Source organism: Phaenicophaeus curvirostris, chromosome 1 (assembly GCF_032191515.1).
Source record: "Phaenicophaeus curvirostris isolate KB17595 chromosome 1, BPBGC_Pcur_1.0, whole genome shotgun sequence".
Lineage (NCBI taxonomy): Eukaryota > Metazoa > Chordata > Aves > Cuculiformes > Cuculidae > Phaenicophaeus > Phaenicophaeus curvirostris.
The window spans coordinates 122,653,980-122,671,399 of NC_091392.1; the positions used below are offsets into that span (position 1 = coordinate 122,653,980).

General features: G+C 33.2%; 1 protein-coding gene across 4 annotated transcripts in view; it reads left to right on the top strand.

The window, feature by feature from the left end:
• Positions 1-17,420, top strand: part of DMD (dystrophin) — a 1,224,073-nt gene that overhangs the window by 545,192 nt on the left and 661,461 nt on the right. For all 4 annotated transcript variants that reach the window (XM_069873469.1, XM_069873460.1, XM_069873489.1 and 1 more), the window contains 4 exons: positions 6,037-6,147; positions 9,206-9,379; positions 11,838-11,993; positions 16,937-17,107. In XM_069873469.1, the coding sequence (XP_069729570.1) occupies positions 6,037-6,147; positions 9,206-9,379; positions 11,838-11,993; positions 16,937-17,107 (612 nt within the window). The remainder of the gene's footprint in view (positions 1-6,036; positions 6,148-9,205; positions 9,380-11,837; positions 11,994-16,936; positions 17,108-17,420) is intronic.

The following is a 17,420-nucleotide window of genomic DNA, read 5'->3' on the forward strand; positions in this document are numbered from 1 at the left end:
TTACATTTCAGTGTTTACAGCTCATGTAAGTTTGATAGAAATAGCTTTTCTCGTTAATTCAAAATGGTTTATTGATCCTTTGAAATAAAATTCTGCATCTAATACTTGTTTTTACTTAATTCTTTCTGTAGCATATGCTTCACTGCACCATTAAAATAGTAAAAATATTAATTAAATAAAACCAAACATCTCTGGTATAAAATTATTAACGGTTTACAGTATTATGTATAGCAACTTTTCTGTAAATTCCACCTAAATTTAGGAAGTGAGATTACAAAACCAAACCAAACAAAAAAGGATACAAGGAAACATAAAATGCATGCTTTATAATGATTTTAGAAGAGGCATTCAATTGTGGTTTTTTTCTGGCATGCCTGTAGAATTTAAAATCTTTGTAAAAAAATCAGTGTATGGAGTATGGAGTATCTTAGATGGTCAGATCTGAATATATGTAGCCTGCAAATCATGTTTTCTCTCCTTTGAAAATAAAGGTTTCTGTGTCTTTTGAACTAAAATGTAGATGGATGTACCTTTCAGCTGCTGTTCAGGTGTGTGTGTGTGTGTATGTTTGTAGGTACAAGCTTATATTTTTATGTGTGTATATGTGAATTTAAAAAGTTATATTTAGAAAACAAGATCACATTTCCATTGGATCTTATTTTGACACTGATTCTAATTTATTTGCTTCTATCTTTTATCAGTGTTGGAACAGGATGAATTATTTTTCCAGTTTGAATCCTAAGCTATGTTAGCTATAAGTTGACCCTCCTGAATTATTTTTCTCCTTTCTCACCATGTGAATAGTTTAAACAATTATTTTATGTAATAGAATACTAATCAGCATTAGTTAAAAATATATTGATTTAATTTCTATTCTAGTAGTTATGTAACTCTAATACATAACAAAAAATTGATATGAAAGCGTCCTTTTTTTTTTCTAGTGTGTTTGGACCCTGTACAATGTAGGTCTTTTCAGTGGTGCTTCATATATGCCATAGATACATCTGGTCTATGTGTGTCCTCAGGTACAATATTGGCAATGATCACAATCTGTGCAAAGAAGGAAGCAATTCAGACCTTCATTAACAGAAACAGCATAAAACTCAACCAACTTTAATTAGCACACTTGCATGGGAAAATTTCAGCTCATTGCTTTAGCAGGGCTTGGTTTTGTATTTGAGATTTTATTATCTGATGTTGAGTTCACCTGATTATACTATATCCACTGTGGGAAAACCAATATAGAGGCTGCTGAGCTTTTCCCTTTCATGTTTTTATTTTAAGATGCCTGTGGGACCCAATGAAAAAATCTTAATTAACAACAGAACAGATTTAATGCAAATATTGAAGTTCTCTGAAGTTTTTGTTTGTGAACTTCTTGGAAATCCTTAGAGGGAAAGGGAATAAACAATCAGTTTTATGTGGGCAGATATACTAAGTAATTTATTAAGTGAACGGCCATACCAACCGGTGGCAGAATGGGCACATGGCCATATGTCCTGTGGAGCTTCTGCTGGCATAGTTCTTTTGTAAAGCTGAAAACAGTCCATTCATATAAAATGTCCTACAACAGTGCTTGACCAGCTGGAACATGAATTTTTTGGTTGATGATGTTGGTTTCTGGATGCGGATAGTTTATCAATGCCGGGAGATTTACAAAACTGTTCAGTAATATGTGTTACATTTCTCAAAGAACATATGGGAGAATAAATAACCAGAAAGCTGTCGAGGGTTTTGGAGCTCTGTATATTTGCTTAAAAAAATTCAAATCTGTTTAGAGCTTTGATAGGAGGAATAATCACTGGTTAAGCTGATTGGAAATGAATCTGAGAAAACAAAATTATATTTTGGTCCTCTTTTTAAATGAAATGAGCGGTTTAGTTTATTCAGAAAGGTGACAGAAAGAAAAGGGAGATAGATATGTGCTGTATAACTTATCCTTTGGATAATTTTTTGAATGTAAGTTTCATGTGCTTCTTACTCCACCATGTGGCACTGAGAGTCTAATGCTAGAGAACCACTGCCACCCAAAAGTTTCTGCTTACAGACTCATTTTGAGTACAACTGGAGATGCTGTATTGCAAACAAAATGCAATGCAGAGAATAAATGAACAATATTGTGGTTTTGAGAAAAAGCAAAAGTAGTATATAAACTCCTTGAATAACTTTGGTTCTGTAGTGATAAGGAGTATATGTCTATTTTCTAAGATGGTTATTAATCTGTTTTTAAAAAAGTTGTGCTATGTTCAAAAACAAAGTTAATGTGATGATAAAATAGCAGAATTATGCAGCTGTACAATGTGTTACTTGACAAGAATGATGCCATGCTTCATTGCCTTGAGACTAAGATTTTGGGACAAAGAATTCACAATTGTCTGCTTAGTAAAATGTCTCATGTTAAAGCTATTTACACTTACTTTTCCTCTGCTGGAAATCTTGAGACTTATTTTGCTCAGCCTTGTGAATATCAGCAGCCAGAGAGGGAACAGCTGATAAGCATTATTCGGAAGTGTAAGCTTACGTTTAGTTGTGTATTGTTTGAAAATCTATGCAGATTTCTGTACTACACAGATTCTCACACATCTCTATAGCATCTGAACGCTGCATTATCTGTATTTTAACTACACAAACTGTGTTTGTCATGTCAACTTTTTCAGCCTTGCCTTGTCAATCATGTTTCTATCCTCTGATGATATGTTCTTCTCTCTTGGAGAGTAGTGTCCAAAACTAAGTAGATGATTCTTGTTGAGACTTACCTGTATGTCATTCCAGCTATGACATCATTTTCTCTATGTATTATATACACTTTTCTTCTTTTTTTGTAAAGGTGTGACATCATTGGCACATATTCTTTTTGTGCATTTAAAGACGGGTACTTCAACTTCATTTTTCTAATCTTCTGCTACTTTGTTTATCTGATGGGAATTTTCAGAGTTAACCACTAACAGCTCTGAAATTGCTTCAGATATGTTTTTTATGTCTGCTAGTATCGTGATCTTTCCATTTATAAAGATTAACTTACCAGAATACTCTCTAAATGTTTTATTTTCTCCATAAATTAGGCTGAGATCTGACTCCCTAGGCACAGATAAGAATCACAAAAATAAGCAAAAATGAGGTTAAACTGAACACTGTTCTTCACAGTTGTGAGGCTAGCTGAGTAGCATTTAAAGAAATAGAAATCAGAAAACCTCATGCACCAGGAAGAGCCTGCAAGCTGTTCTCTGCAATTCAAGAAATCAAGTCTGCAAATTCATATATGGGCAAGAGTTATGTGATGGATTCATTAATTACAAAATTAATCTACTATAATTTAAGTTCATAATGAATTAGGTTATTAGGAAAAAAAACAAACAGAGAACATCTAAAGGTTCAGAGTTTTGTGTGAATCATGTCATTTTGTCATTCTTCATCGTGTACCACTGCACGGGTTTGCTGTCAAATCTAGGCCTTTTTATGCAGTGGATTTATTTTCTGCATCTTACAAACTATAGGGGAGACCTTCTCTCTGAGCGCAAAGGAAGAGGTTGAGCTGGGAGCAGCTTCTGGAAGCCCAGTGGGGCAGAAAAGAATGTTACCTCTGGGCTGGAGTGTGTGACCTCCCACTGCAGGAGCATCTGTGAGAGCAGGGGAAATTGTCATAGCCGGCCCTCAGGGGTTACCTATCTGCCTGCCATAGATTCTGCCTGTAGCTCAGTTCAACCCAGAATGCCACTGAAAGTTGCTAGGCAGGAAAAAATCCTGTGAGGAAAGGACCAGCTCTGCTGGGTCAGAGACAGATGTAGAAAGGTCCTTCTGTTTACTTCTCTTTACTGTGTGTAACACAAAAGATCCAATTGTCCTCTCTATAAGAAGCTACCTGTATTTAATACATTGCCCTGTCTTTCAATGTATCTTTGTTTTAGAAGTGAAAGCCTTTTGGTACTTCCATTAAGCTTCCCATGCTAAAAACAGGAAATTATTCTCCTTGAGGTTTTGGCCACTTTTTTGTCATGGAATGAAAATAACCCCTTTGCACAGGAGTAGCACAAAAGTAATTAGTTTAATTAATAAACAGAAATTTAGTAAATTGGTTTTTTGCAATGGACCTAGAGAGAAAGAGAAATCAGGGGAAAAAAAGGAAGAAGTGTTGTTAATTCTGGTGGCTATTTTAACCTAATCCCTTTGCTGTAGCACTGTTTAATGAACTGCAGTCCATTACATTTAATGTATTATTTGTGGAAGTTTATAAATCACATTGAGACTAGTAAATTGGCCACTCTTTTCACAGTGCATGGCCATAGAAGACATTTCACCTCTTTGTTGCCTATTCTAAGCTCAAGTGGCATCAGGATTCCCTGTTGGAATGTGTTAATATACATACCACTTGGATATTTCTCTGGATTATCCAGCTTTTGAGAACTTATTAATTTGGTTATCTTGGTGGTATAGTCAGTATTGGCTGCAAAGTAATTCCTCCCTTTGTAACAAATTTCTAGCAACTAATGTACAATACGATGCAACATGAAATTAAGGTATCTTGGAGGAAAATGTGTACTATAATACACATCTGCTATGACCTTGCAACCAGTGGAAAATAAAAAAAAAAGTCTTTTCTTGCTATAATCCTTACTAACTTCTCTCTTAAGCTTTCCTCTAATGTGTTCTCTCTAATTCCATGTTTTGATGTCAGAATAGGTGATGCTTCATCTCTCTCCTGCAGAGCAATTTTAAACAAGTAAGATAGAACAATCTCTATGCAATTTCCTATAATACCTAATTGCTTAAACTCTACTCTTATCTGTTACTGTGATGTTCTGACCTACACAGATGAAATCTGTTTGATAATGTGGTTTACAAAGTGACTCTGAGCTTGAACATAATAAACTGGAAAATAAAACCAAAAAATCAGTTGATTGATGGGCTGCAGAAGCAAACAGTTGAAATACTAAATGTGCTACAATATATTTTTCTAATAGACATGCTTCTTCCTTGTATATTCCAAGACATCATTTTGGCTTCCAGGGCTAACTAACACTGAGTCTTTATAGCTAGTCCTTAGTGTATCTGAAAAATACTTGTATACCATAGAAAAAAAAATAAGATTAAAGCTAAAATCACCTTTTCATATAGCAGAAACGGCCTCAAATACCTTTCCTGATAGGGACATACATTGTCTTATTTTCACAGGGCAATTGTTCTCAGTAGTACTTTTCTAGCATAACAGTTTCTCATTTTCTAACAATTTAAAAATAAAAATATGTAAATTGTTCTAAATTATGTTCTCTTAATGTACATTGTGAGAATTCTTTTCCATTACATTGCCAACACTACTTAAATTAGTTGTTTTGTGTAAGGTTGATTTATGGTGAACCAATAAGGCCCATATGTCTCTTGTAGTGCTTTGATCGCATACTGATTTTGCAGGAAGAGATAACCAGAAACATGTATTAGAAAATGGATTCAGTTAATGTATTAATGAACTATATATCATTGTGCATTTACCATATCTATGGATACTGAACGTAGGTTCTGATCAGTAATACACTGCAAATTATTGATAGTTTTAGATATAACACAACTCTGAAATAATGACATGTATACAGGATACTTTGATCAGTTTTCTCTCAACTAGCCTGGTGGTGCTGTGAATATAATAAGAATTGAGAACAGCAAATACAGTCACTGTTCTATTTGTAGTTTTCTTCGCTATGATTAATTTTGAATTTAAATAGTTGTTTTTCTTCAGAAGAAAAATCTATGATGATTTGCCTACAATTTAATTACAATTTTCTTAGCAAGATTATGTCATTATTGTCACAACGTGAGTTATATATGTTTGAACCGGAGAAGGTGATTTTATTGTGATCAAGAAAACCTAAACTGAATAATTTGCAGAGGGTGAAGAAGTAATTCTTTGAATAATTTCCTCTAATGATCCAATATATAGTGTAGTACTTATGTTTAGTATCTTTCAAAATCAACTGTGCCAAATAATATTAATGACATAAACATTTTCTTCAAACCTTGCTGATCACTATCTTTGTTTTTCAATAGAAAATACAATCTGAATTAACAAGCCATGAGATTAGTTTGGAAGAAATGAAGAAACGAAACCGGGGTAAAGATGCTGCCAAAAGAGTGCTTTCTCAAATTGATGTGTCTCAGGTATGCAGATTTTGTTGCCTCCATCGTCCCTTCACTCACACAAACAAACAACACAGCTTAACTTAGGAACAGTAGGCATTGTTACCCATTAACATGAGAGCAGCTCTTAACTATTTTGCTGTTTTTGTTTTTGGCATTTGTGCCAAAGTTCCTCAGGCTGTAAAATAGATTATCATAATTTGTTGAAAAGGACAAGGAATTTTGCTACAGTATTAACAGTAAACAAGATTTTTTTTTAATCCTGTCAAATATTTCTAGGTATCTTAGCTTCAGTTTTATGTATTTTTATGGATAACATTGGATAACAGATGAACTGAAATGAACGAGTTGATATTTTTTTAAATATCTCATCTTATCTACAGGGCTAGCTTTCCTTCTTAGAAAATAGTTATTTCCTTGTTTTACTGTCTTCTTTCACGCTAACTCACCTTCTGATGATCTCCATGAGAGCTGTGATGTTTCCCATGTTTCGTCAGTGAAAATCAGACATCAGATGACTTTGTATCTAAATGTTTATTATTACAAGGGAGCATGCAAGAGAGCACTACCCTTTCTGGGTGCCTTTTTTTTTCCTCCTTTTCTTCAAAAGGCTTCTCTAAATGACTCTATGTATCAGTATAAGTTTTCACAAATTGGTGGGGTGATTTTGAAAATCTCTTTTGCTTACATTTGATAAATCATGCACAAAGTGAATTGGCAGTGAAGCTGAATGCTTTGTTGAATTTGAAACATTAATGATTATGTTAGATTTTATACCAGTGAACTCTCTTCAATTCTTTTCCATCATTTTGCATTACATTTAGGGGTAAATCACATTTCACAACATTTGTCTTTACTTACTTTTATCCTGAAAATCATTCTCACTTTTAAATACTGCATACATTTTTTTTTTGTCCTAAGTAATATTCTGATTCAACATGTATTTATTCTAATCAGTTCAATTACCTAGGCAGAAAGTAGACAATTATGAAAATAAAAATTGCAATGAGATTGTGAAACAACTGATAAGTGACTGAATTTATCTTTTTTTTTTTTTTGATTACTGTAGATTAAGGGTTAAGTTCTGATTTTTGAACTTAAGGGATGAAGGATAATTTACAAAATAAAAATCTATTTCTACTATAGTGATTTAAAATCTAGTTAGTGCTACTAGCTTAAGAGTTGTTACATGAAAGTGAAATCTTGTCTAAGGAGGGCCTATTTTTGGAAATTCAATGCTGGATTCTTTACAGGCAGAAATTATACACCAGATAAATGGCATTCTTGTTTGTTTATTACTTTAATCTATCTTTTAAGGTAAACACAGCAGTTAAAGTAAAAAGATACTCAGTTGACTCACTTCCCACATTACTAATTCCTAATGATCTTTTAATGTTATTTAGTGTGAAAAAAATATAAAAGAATTTCAAATCTCTAAAAATATCTATTTACCCGTAGTTTTGCTTTTGAGTAGCTTCAAATTTTATATTTCTAAAGAAGACTTTTTTGCCAAATCAAAAATGAATGATACTGACTTAGTTGTGGGCTTTCCTGTTCTCCCATCAGTTGTACCTGCGCTCTTTAAATTAAATTTAATTTTCTTGGGTTTTTTCCTATAGATCCTCAATCCTGTGCAATCCTTCAGCGACTCTTCAGAGATGGCTTTAATTTTCTCTGCAATTAATAGTATCATTCTCTCTCTTTTCTAGATATTTTTTTCAAGATAATTTTAATCAATGTATTGACTGACATATAGTGTAACAAATACTGATATGGCATTGCAAGCTTCCCATAGGACTTGATCTTCATCAATCTGTAGCATCACAAGAAGATGAAAAACCAATTAAGTATGAACTTAGTGGATGCAAACATGCTAAAGAAAAATAAGACCACTTTTTCCTTTTGTTTCCTGTTTTTATTCAGATTTTTACTTATTTATCTATAGAAATAATTCCTCTCTTACCTTATTGAATCTCAGATTCATTAAGATTATTTAATGAGGAAAACTGTTGAAAGGAGTTGCTGGAAATCTGTGGAGTTTCGTGTGTTACCCATTTTCATCTTCTCATGATTCCTGCCTCCTTCACAGAAATCTGATAGACATGGGAAACATTTTTACTAATGCCTAGGTATAGGTTATTTCTGTTCTTTATTAGAGTTTTTTTTTCAAGCTTGTATAGTACTGCCAACAATGTATTGATACAAAGTGTCCAGAATTTGAAGATAAAGTAAAATCAAAAGTGTATTTGCAGATGCTGAGTTCCTATTTGATTATTTCTCCATTTCTTAATGACATTCTTTCTTTTCTTTTTTTCAAACAGTTGAAAAACTTATTCTACTATTACTTGTCTCTCTGCTTCTAAAGAGAAATTAGTTCTTCTTCAACCATATAATTAAAATTCCCTTTCTTTGCTTTATTTTTAATTATTTCCCCTCCCCTTGAGGTAGGGATATGGGATATGTAAGCAAGCAATATAATTAATGCACAGATAGCAATTTGTGAACATTTTAAAATTAGAAGCCGTGCTTGTCATAAATTTTTCTGACTTCAAATTACTTTCTTGTCACTTTAATAATTTTTTATTTTTAAATAGAATCCAATTTTGTACTTTAGAACCTGAAGTTTGTGCTAGATCTACTTACCACCCAGCCACTTTATTAGGGTTTCTTTGAGGAACTAAAAGATTCCCTCCTCATACCAAGAAGCAGCAACACAGAAGAGTAGATGATCATCCACTCTGTAATGTGAATCAGTTTGCTCAAGCTATTAAACCTCTCTTCTCACCACACCCCTCAACATTTTGCATACTGAAAAATACAAAAACTGTCTCTTTCTGCAGCTGAGCATATGGGCTCTTTTTTCACTGGCTTTGCTGCATCCAGTCCCCTGGATGATACAAGAATTTTTCTTCCTGTGAAGACCAAGATTCTGTATTGTATTTTCCCAAAAAGTTTTAAATTCCTTAAATATGAAACTTCTGGTTGACAATGGATTCTCAGTATTCTGAAATAGATCTAAGACTTGTCTGCAGTCTTGACTTGATTTCACATTTGCTACTGACTTGTGTTTACTTTTCAGAAAAAGCTGCAAGATGTCTCCATGAAGTTTCGCTTGTTTCAGAAGCCAGCCAATTTTGAACAGCGCCTTCAAGAATGTAAAAGGATTTTAGATGAAGTGAAGTTGCAGGTGCCCAAGATGGAGATGAAGAGTGTTGAGCAGGAATTAGTACAATCACAGTTGGATCATTGCATGGTGAATATTCAAAGATGCTGTCTTTCTATTTGTTTCTTCCCTGTTCTGTCTTTTAGATTCAAAGTATTTTCAATGGTGATGTCAGTATTTCTTTGGGAGATATTAGAAAATATTCTGAAAAATATTTAAGAACAAAGTTGCATAATTAGAGTTATAGAAACTCTTGTAGTTAAAATTAGATTTTTTTCAAGGAAAGAAAGAGAGAGAAATGGGTTAATCCTCCTCATCCTACTTTTCTTGCTTGCAAATGAGGTTAGAGTAATATTGAACACTTAAAATCATTAAGGTTCCCAAGATATAATAAAGTGGCAAAATAGCTGAAATAGCCTTACAGTAAACTTTTCCTTTCTATAAGTCTATTCTAGTCAGGAAACACAAAACATGAAGAGAAAGCATAGATTATAACTTTCATGAGATAGTATGTTGTAACTTTTCTTGCAAGAGCACAAGAGGACCTGAATATGTTGTAAAAAAATATGAAGAAAATCTGTATGTATCCCTTTAATAGCCTTGTAATCCTGTACCCCTTTACTGTTGAAGGGAAGTGAAAATCAAGACCATGGTCTTGATGATAGTAACATACAGATTTTAACAGCAAACATCAGGGCAATCAAGTCCATGTCTCCTGGTGCTGGGTTGTGGGGGTTTTTTTCTGGAGTGATGGCGTGCCTGATTGTGTTGTTTTTCCTCAACCTTTTTCAGATCTAAAGATAAAAATTTAAATTAAAAAACAAGCGTGGAACAAATTGATGCTATTTCTTCAGTTACTATGTCTTCAGTTTTTCTCAAATGCAATTGCCCTTAAATTTAAATTCTTATCAGAATGACATGGTAATTAGAAGCTCTGTATTGAATTAAAATATTTTTACTCAGCAACTAGCTTTTGCAGCCCTGTCATATTCCATTGGAGACATACAGTAGTTTTAGAGCACCTTGATCCACAGAGATTCTCATAATGTTTCAATTTTAAAAATCTAGGCATAGCATCCCATCAGATGTTAGCCAACATGCAACAGCTTCCAACAGCTTCCAAATTTGTTGACAGGTTTTCAGTGACGAGGAATATATTTATCTTATCAAGCATGAGAAAGCAGTTGGACTATATACATGACACCTTTAAGTAAATAAAATAATAACCATGTTAAAAATTGGCTTGGTAATTTACTTAAATTGTGGAGAAAATGCACTTTGATATTTTGTCGTCAGATCCACTGGAAAAAAAAGTCTTTACTGTCCCAGATGTACCTGACACGGATTTTACATTGTGGGAGATATTGCTACGAAGCATAAAGCTCAAAAAATTACTGCTGGAAAAAGTACAGTGTAATTTATTTTGCAGTTCTGTCAAAGTGTATAGGGCAGTACGTTTATTTTCCAATACTAGATGGTAAAATGCTAGAACACAGAATTCATCTAGACATCTCAAAAATAAAGCTTTTCAGCAGCTTCACATTTGCCATTCTTTGTGTACCTGTGTGGTAGAAGACACTATATATCTCTGTGGAGTCTTCTTCCACTGTAGCATTTCCGTGTCTCCATAAAATTTAATCCTAGATTAAAAAGAAAAAATAAATTCAACTTCTGCTCTACTTGCATTAATGTTAATCTGGGCATTTATGTGGCTGTTAAATGGTTTGAGATAACAAGTCATACATTTACATGATGATACTGACTTGCTCCCTGTGGAAAGAAAGAATGTTTTCATCTTGTTTTTGTGACACGTTTGACAAATTTAGGAAATGTATTATGTTTGCAGATTGCTTGTTATTTAATATATTTTGGCTTAACCTCACATTTTTCAATCATTTGATATTGTGAACAGTATTACACATAGTAAATGTAGGGGAACTCCTCTATCCTTCTAGTCTCTTGATATAGGAGTATTAAAAAACTGTCAGGTTTTTAAAGTGAGTTTAACGGCTATTTGTAGTTTAAATATACCCAACAAGCTGTATGAATTGACAGAAAACATCTGTTCTTGTTTTAAATACTGTGTTATATAAATCAGTTTGAAAATAACCTTTATCAGATCTTAGAAGAACTCATGATGGTAAATACTTTCTTATCTATAACATTTCTACAGCTGATTTAGATGACAGGTCTTTGAAACCAATGTTAGTAAAGGTAGGCTGTTATAAATCTGTTAATTTTTATTCTGATTTAGAAACTGATGATTTTTTTTGTTATATGCTTTTTTTAAAATAGACACGTGCACTCAGGGTGAGTTTTCTTTATTCTTTATTATTATTTCTTTATTCTTAAGTCACATATCATGGTACCTCTCAACTCCTTTAGCTTTCAAACGGGAGCGGAGCATAGTCAGTGTCATACGTGATGGTGTTCTTATACAGGATACACTGTAAGGATTTCTAGTTCACCTTTATATTATCTTCAGTAGTCTTTCGTGGTTTACTAGTTTTAATGATGGCATTTTACTTTCACATTTCTTTTTGGTTAGAAACTATACAAAACCCTGAGTGAGGTGAAGTCGGAAGTGGAAACAGTGATAAAAACTGGGAGGCAGATTGTTCAAAAGCAGCAGACAGAGAACCCGAAAGAACTGGATGAAAGGCTGACAGCTTTGAAGTTGCAATATAATGATTTGGGTGCAAAGGTAAGCTCTGTGGTTTTAATACAATTCTATGTTCTTTTTTTTAACTTTGAAAGTGCAGAATAATTTTGGTATGGTTCATAATTTTTTTTTATTTGTTCCATTCAAGGCATTTGCATTTTCTAAAAAAGTGGAACAGAACAATGGAGAGAAAGGGAATCATCAAGATGGCAGTTTAATGGTTCTAAGAAATCACAGAAACATCTAGAAAAATATAAAATTGCTTTATTACAGTTTAAAATTATATTTTCTTAGTGCTTTTACTTTTTGTTTTTACTAGTTCATTGATTTGGGGGATCAGAGGGGATTTTGTTTCCTTTTAGTGCCTCAAGCAGTCACTTGTTTCAAAACATTCTGGTCAGGAAAATATTTTGATTTTGTTTGTGATTTCTTCACTTTTTATTTAAAGAGCTATTTCACAAAAGAGAGAATTCATTCTGCCTTTAACTGTACAGATCTTTAAGTATTTAATTTCCATTTGTTGACAAAAGGTTCTTGATACTGCAGCTTCCTTCAGGAGGCATTTGTATACCATTCTCCTTTGGTTCATCTGCACCCTTGAGTTTAACTACACATCCTCAGTTACTGTCATAACCATTCTCTGGTTTAAATGTCATTTACAGCCCTGACTTACCTTTTCACTGTATCTTAATATATAAACAACACAAAGTATTGCTTAGTTGTGACTATGTGGAATAATTCTCCTGTTTTAAATTTCAGATATCAGCAAGCTCTCATTTAGAATTTAGTCATTTGTCATCCTCCATTCTGCATAGATTATCAAATTAGTTCATAGTGGGCAGAAGTGAATCATTATCTATTGAGCTCTATAATTGCCTTGGAACAAAACTGTTTAGCAAACTCCTGTTTGTTTTTTGTTTTAAACAGAATACCAAATTTACATTTATGCAGTGCACAGTTTGACCACTTAATGTATGGTAGAATATCATTAGGAGGACTACACGAATACTTTCTCAATATTCTCTTACCTAATTTCAGCTTTATCTGCAGAAAAAAACCCAAATAGTTCTCAAAATGGAATAGTATTTTACCTTATCATGCAAATGACAAGTTACTTATATATAACTAACCTTGTAGAATAATTCTTGTTCATTTCCTGAACACTGTATGAATTTCTACCTACAAATCATCAATTTCTTCATCAATCATGTACAGTTAGATGCTGTTACACTTCTCAACAGAGGAACGTAGGATTTTTAATCATTTTTTCCTAAAATTAAACAGACAGTAGGAAAGACAGACTATTAACCAATATTAGAAAGACTGTGACTGAAAAAAAAAATTAAAAATTGTATGTTGATCTCTAAAGGCTTTTTATTCTGGGTCTGCATTATCTGTGGAGTATGTTGCTTGCTCCTGAAATACAATCCTCTGCAGGGATCTTTATGCTCCGAGGAGGAGTTGTGGCATCGTCCTAAAGACTTCATACAAATAATTCCGTTAACAACTATCCTTCATTATTCTGTTTCCTTCACAACATTGTGAATCTATATCTACAGATACAGAAGTATGTTTTTTTTCTAAAATTCATACACTTCAAATATACTGAACAAGACAGAATGCATATTTTTTATTTTGTCAAATTATAAATTATTAAAACCATAAATTATTACTAGCTAGGAAAATGAACGCATGTTAATACTGAGAGTCAGTATATGGTTTAAACACATAGTGATAATCAAGCCCTGCTGACTGCAATATGGTAAAACAATAAATGAGTTTTGCTATTTTTGACAGAGATAATACTCATTTGGGAACCTGAATTAAAACAGTTCTCTTGCTAGAAAATAAAGGTATTGAGACATCAGTCTTTTGCATGTGTAGAAAGGTGTCTGCTTCATTAAGGTGTGGGTAGCTATCATTTTAGATTACATAATATATTTTGTTTCTCCGTTATTTTAGAAAGGATTCTATGATTTAGTCCTACATTATGTTTAATGTAAGAGCAGACTGCAATTGTCATAGGACTGCAATTGTCATAGGATAAAAAAAGTGTCATTAGGAAGCCATTAGTGATGTGAAGTGAACCATATTGCAAATTGATGTGTCTTATAAATCTGCAGTACTATGTTTAGCTTTCTTGTCCTAGGTGTCATTTCTCACATTTACTTTTATGTACCATAATAGTAAACAGTTTTAGAGAGTCACAGAGGCCTAGAGATACAGAACTGAATGAATCAGTTACCCTTATCAGCCGTAATTGATTGCATTGAGTCAAAAGTCTGTCTTTTTAAGAGAAAAATTATAATAGTCATAACTAATAGTAAGTCTCAGGGCTGAAATGTGTAAACTCATTTGTGTGATTTCATATGTACCACTTCAGGAGGTCTCTCCATGTTTAAAACAATATTTAAGCACATTTCTAAGCATATGGAATGGTTTAATTTAAACATATTGAATAACACTGAAGTGTTGTGCTATCAAATGATCAGGAAAATAATGATAAGTTCTGATAATTTCTATATCTACTGTAGCTTTTCTATATATTTTAGGTATCTTCACTTTAGACTTTCTGAACCTTGAAAGACTTCCGTTTAGTCAAAATCTGCGGTTTGTGTGATTTTTTTAGCATACACACATACGTATATAAATACCTATGAATAGTCCTAATTGCTTACATAGTATCAGGCCTTAGACCTCTCTTTCATCTATAAATTAGTTGTGTCTGTTCAGGACATAGATTTTCCCCATTTTTTTTAGCCAAATATGCTTTAAAAGCATGACCAATACTTCTGAAACTTTAGTAGTGGCCTCACTGTAAATACGTTTGAGATGAAATTCCAAAACAAAATGCCATTTGAAGATAATGGTATTAATGGTTGCATTTATGAGATATATTCCATGACTGCGCTTAATTATGCATTGCCTTGCCCATATTCTTTCCCTCTGACAACAGCACATATACATGCAAACTACCACGTTACAGCTTTAGGTAGTTTTTTAGTTGTCAGTGGCTGGGAGGTACAGTCTGTAGCATCCTCATGTCAAATCTTTTTATGGTAATTCATCAGAACAAGGTGCTGGACTCTAAAAGAAAGTGGCAGTAATACTGTTCTTGTTGAATGCAGTAGGGGCTATTACTTACAAGGTCACATCTTCACAATAGCACTGCTGCACAGGAAATTTTGACTGTAAGATGAAAAGACTGTAAAATACCTTGCTTTTGATGCAAAAACCTGCTTTTCTCATTTTATGTTTATTTATTACATCCAAGGATTCTTGTGAGTAAACTGTTCAGCATAGCTAAATTAGCTTAAATATGTACAGAAAATTTATGGAGATAATGTGATATCACCGTATGAAACAGAAGTCCTTTAGAGGGCACTGTTTCCTATTTTTCTTTAGAAAGACATCTTTGGATTTGATGTATAAACAGAAACTGACAGTAACTTCTGGATATGTACAATGTATATGGAAAGAGTGTGATATTAATGGTCTTACACACATTAGAGATGAATGTAGCAATGCAAATATTCTTTCTATGTTTGGTCATGCATCCATAATTTCATTTTGTAGTATACCAGGTACTTAGGAATCACACTTAGGGTAATGCACTTTGCATTGTATTCCTGTTAAGTACCTGCAAATAGTTATTTATAATGTCTATTAATAGTTATCAGAAAAAGGTGAAAACCATGGTGGATTCCTGGCTCCATGGGTGAATGCAGCTCTAGAAAGCTGAGTTATATAGTACTTTTCAGGGATTTATCTCTCAATCTGACTATAAGTTCCGAGGTCTCTTTTAATAAATGTAGTGTATAAGAACATTCACCTTATTCAGAAAAGAAGCGTTCTAAGATTTTAGTAGTAAGCCTCTACAGAATGATAAAATACTATCAGGGACATTTTATTGCATATTCTATAGATAAATCTTATCTGTTTACCGAGGAATAGCAAAACCCATGTGCCTAACCTTGTAGCATTCTATTACATTTTAAAACCTCAAACTCTCTTTGACAAGAGAGCTAGGAATCAATTTGATCATTGCGCCATTACTTGTACTCAGCATCAAAGCCCCAAATAGTTTCAGTAGGTATCAATACCATTTTTCACACCTGGCACTGCTGTAGACAAATTTTTTCTTTTTAAAAGATACTTAAATACAATCAGTGGGTACAGTCTCACTTGATTACTAATTGAAATGCAAGACAATTAGTATGTTTTTAAAACATTAATAACCTACTGAACACCTGAATCCACCTTCTTTAGTAGGCCTTTTTAAACTTCAGCACAATATCATTTATTAATTTGGATTTTCTAACTACCTGTTCCTTAATGTCTCTCTGCGATTTTTAATTTATTTTTCAGTTTGCTTTGGAAGAATTAAAAACAACTACAAATTCCTATGCAAGCTCCCTACGTTTAAAGAGTATTAATCAGACAACAAAATAGTATGCTGAGAAATTAAAAACTTAAAACGTAACTGCGCTGCCTTAATTTGATATCATTCAGTGACTTCTGTATTTCAAGATATGGGGTTTCTTTGGTGGATAATTGTTTTTTCTATGTAGTGTAGCTTAAGGATTCAACATCACTATATGGCCATCTGTTTGCAAATATACTCTTTGAATGGTTTTGACATCAATTTTATGTCTCAAGGAAAGGCTGCTAGTTCAATTATTCTGAAGTAGTTGGAATAGACATAGACTATGCATGAATTCAAGAGAAAAGAGGTTTGCAGAGATTTCCTGCTAGGTCAAACTCAATGTGTCTTTATGCACATATTTTTCTTGTAGGTGTTTTGCATTCCAGGAGCAAAATTACAGATATTGAGAGTACTAAGGCAAGACCTAACTATATAAAAGTGCAACTTGGCCTGTGAAATTGCAAGTTAAGTTACTATAAAAAGTGGCATGTAAAAAATGGCATATAAAAATCAAACTTGCTTTACTAAGAGTGAAGAAACACATGTTTTCTTTCTGCAGGTGACGGAAAAAAAGCAAGAGTTAGAGAAATGCTTGAAATTGTCCCGAAAGCTACGAAAAGAAATTAATGCTATGACAGAGTGGCTTGCAGCAACAGATGCAGAATTGACGAAGAGATCAGCTGTGCAGGGGATGCCTAGCAATTTGGATGCTGAAATTGCCTGGGGCAAGGTAACAATCTAACACACACTGTACTTTTATAGATGTCAGTTTGTGCATATTAAAGAAAGCTAGATTTCTTTTTTGATAAAGAGAATAAAAAATCTGGGGTTTTAATTAGTGGAACTTTGTAACTGTTATGACATTATCTCACCATAGTGTTAATACTCAGAAAAGTTTTAACCATCTAGTGTCTGCAAGTGTCGACATCACTATTCACCTTCATACTACGGTAATCTTCACTGACATGAATTTGAAGTTAGAATTCCATTTTTCAGAGGGTATTATAAATTATCCATCCAATGACCATGTATATAGTGATCTC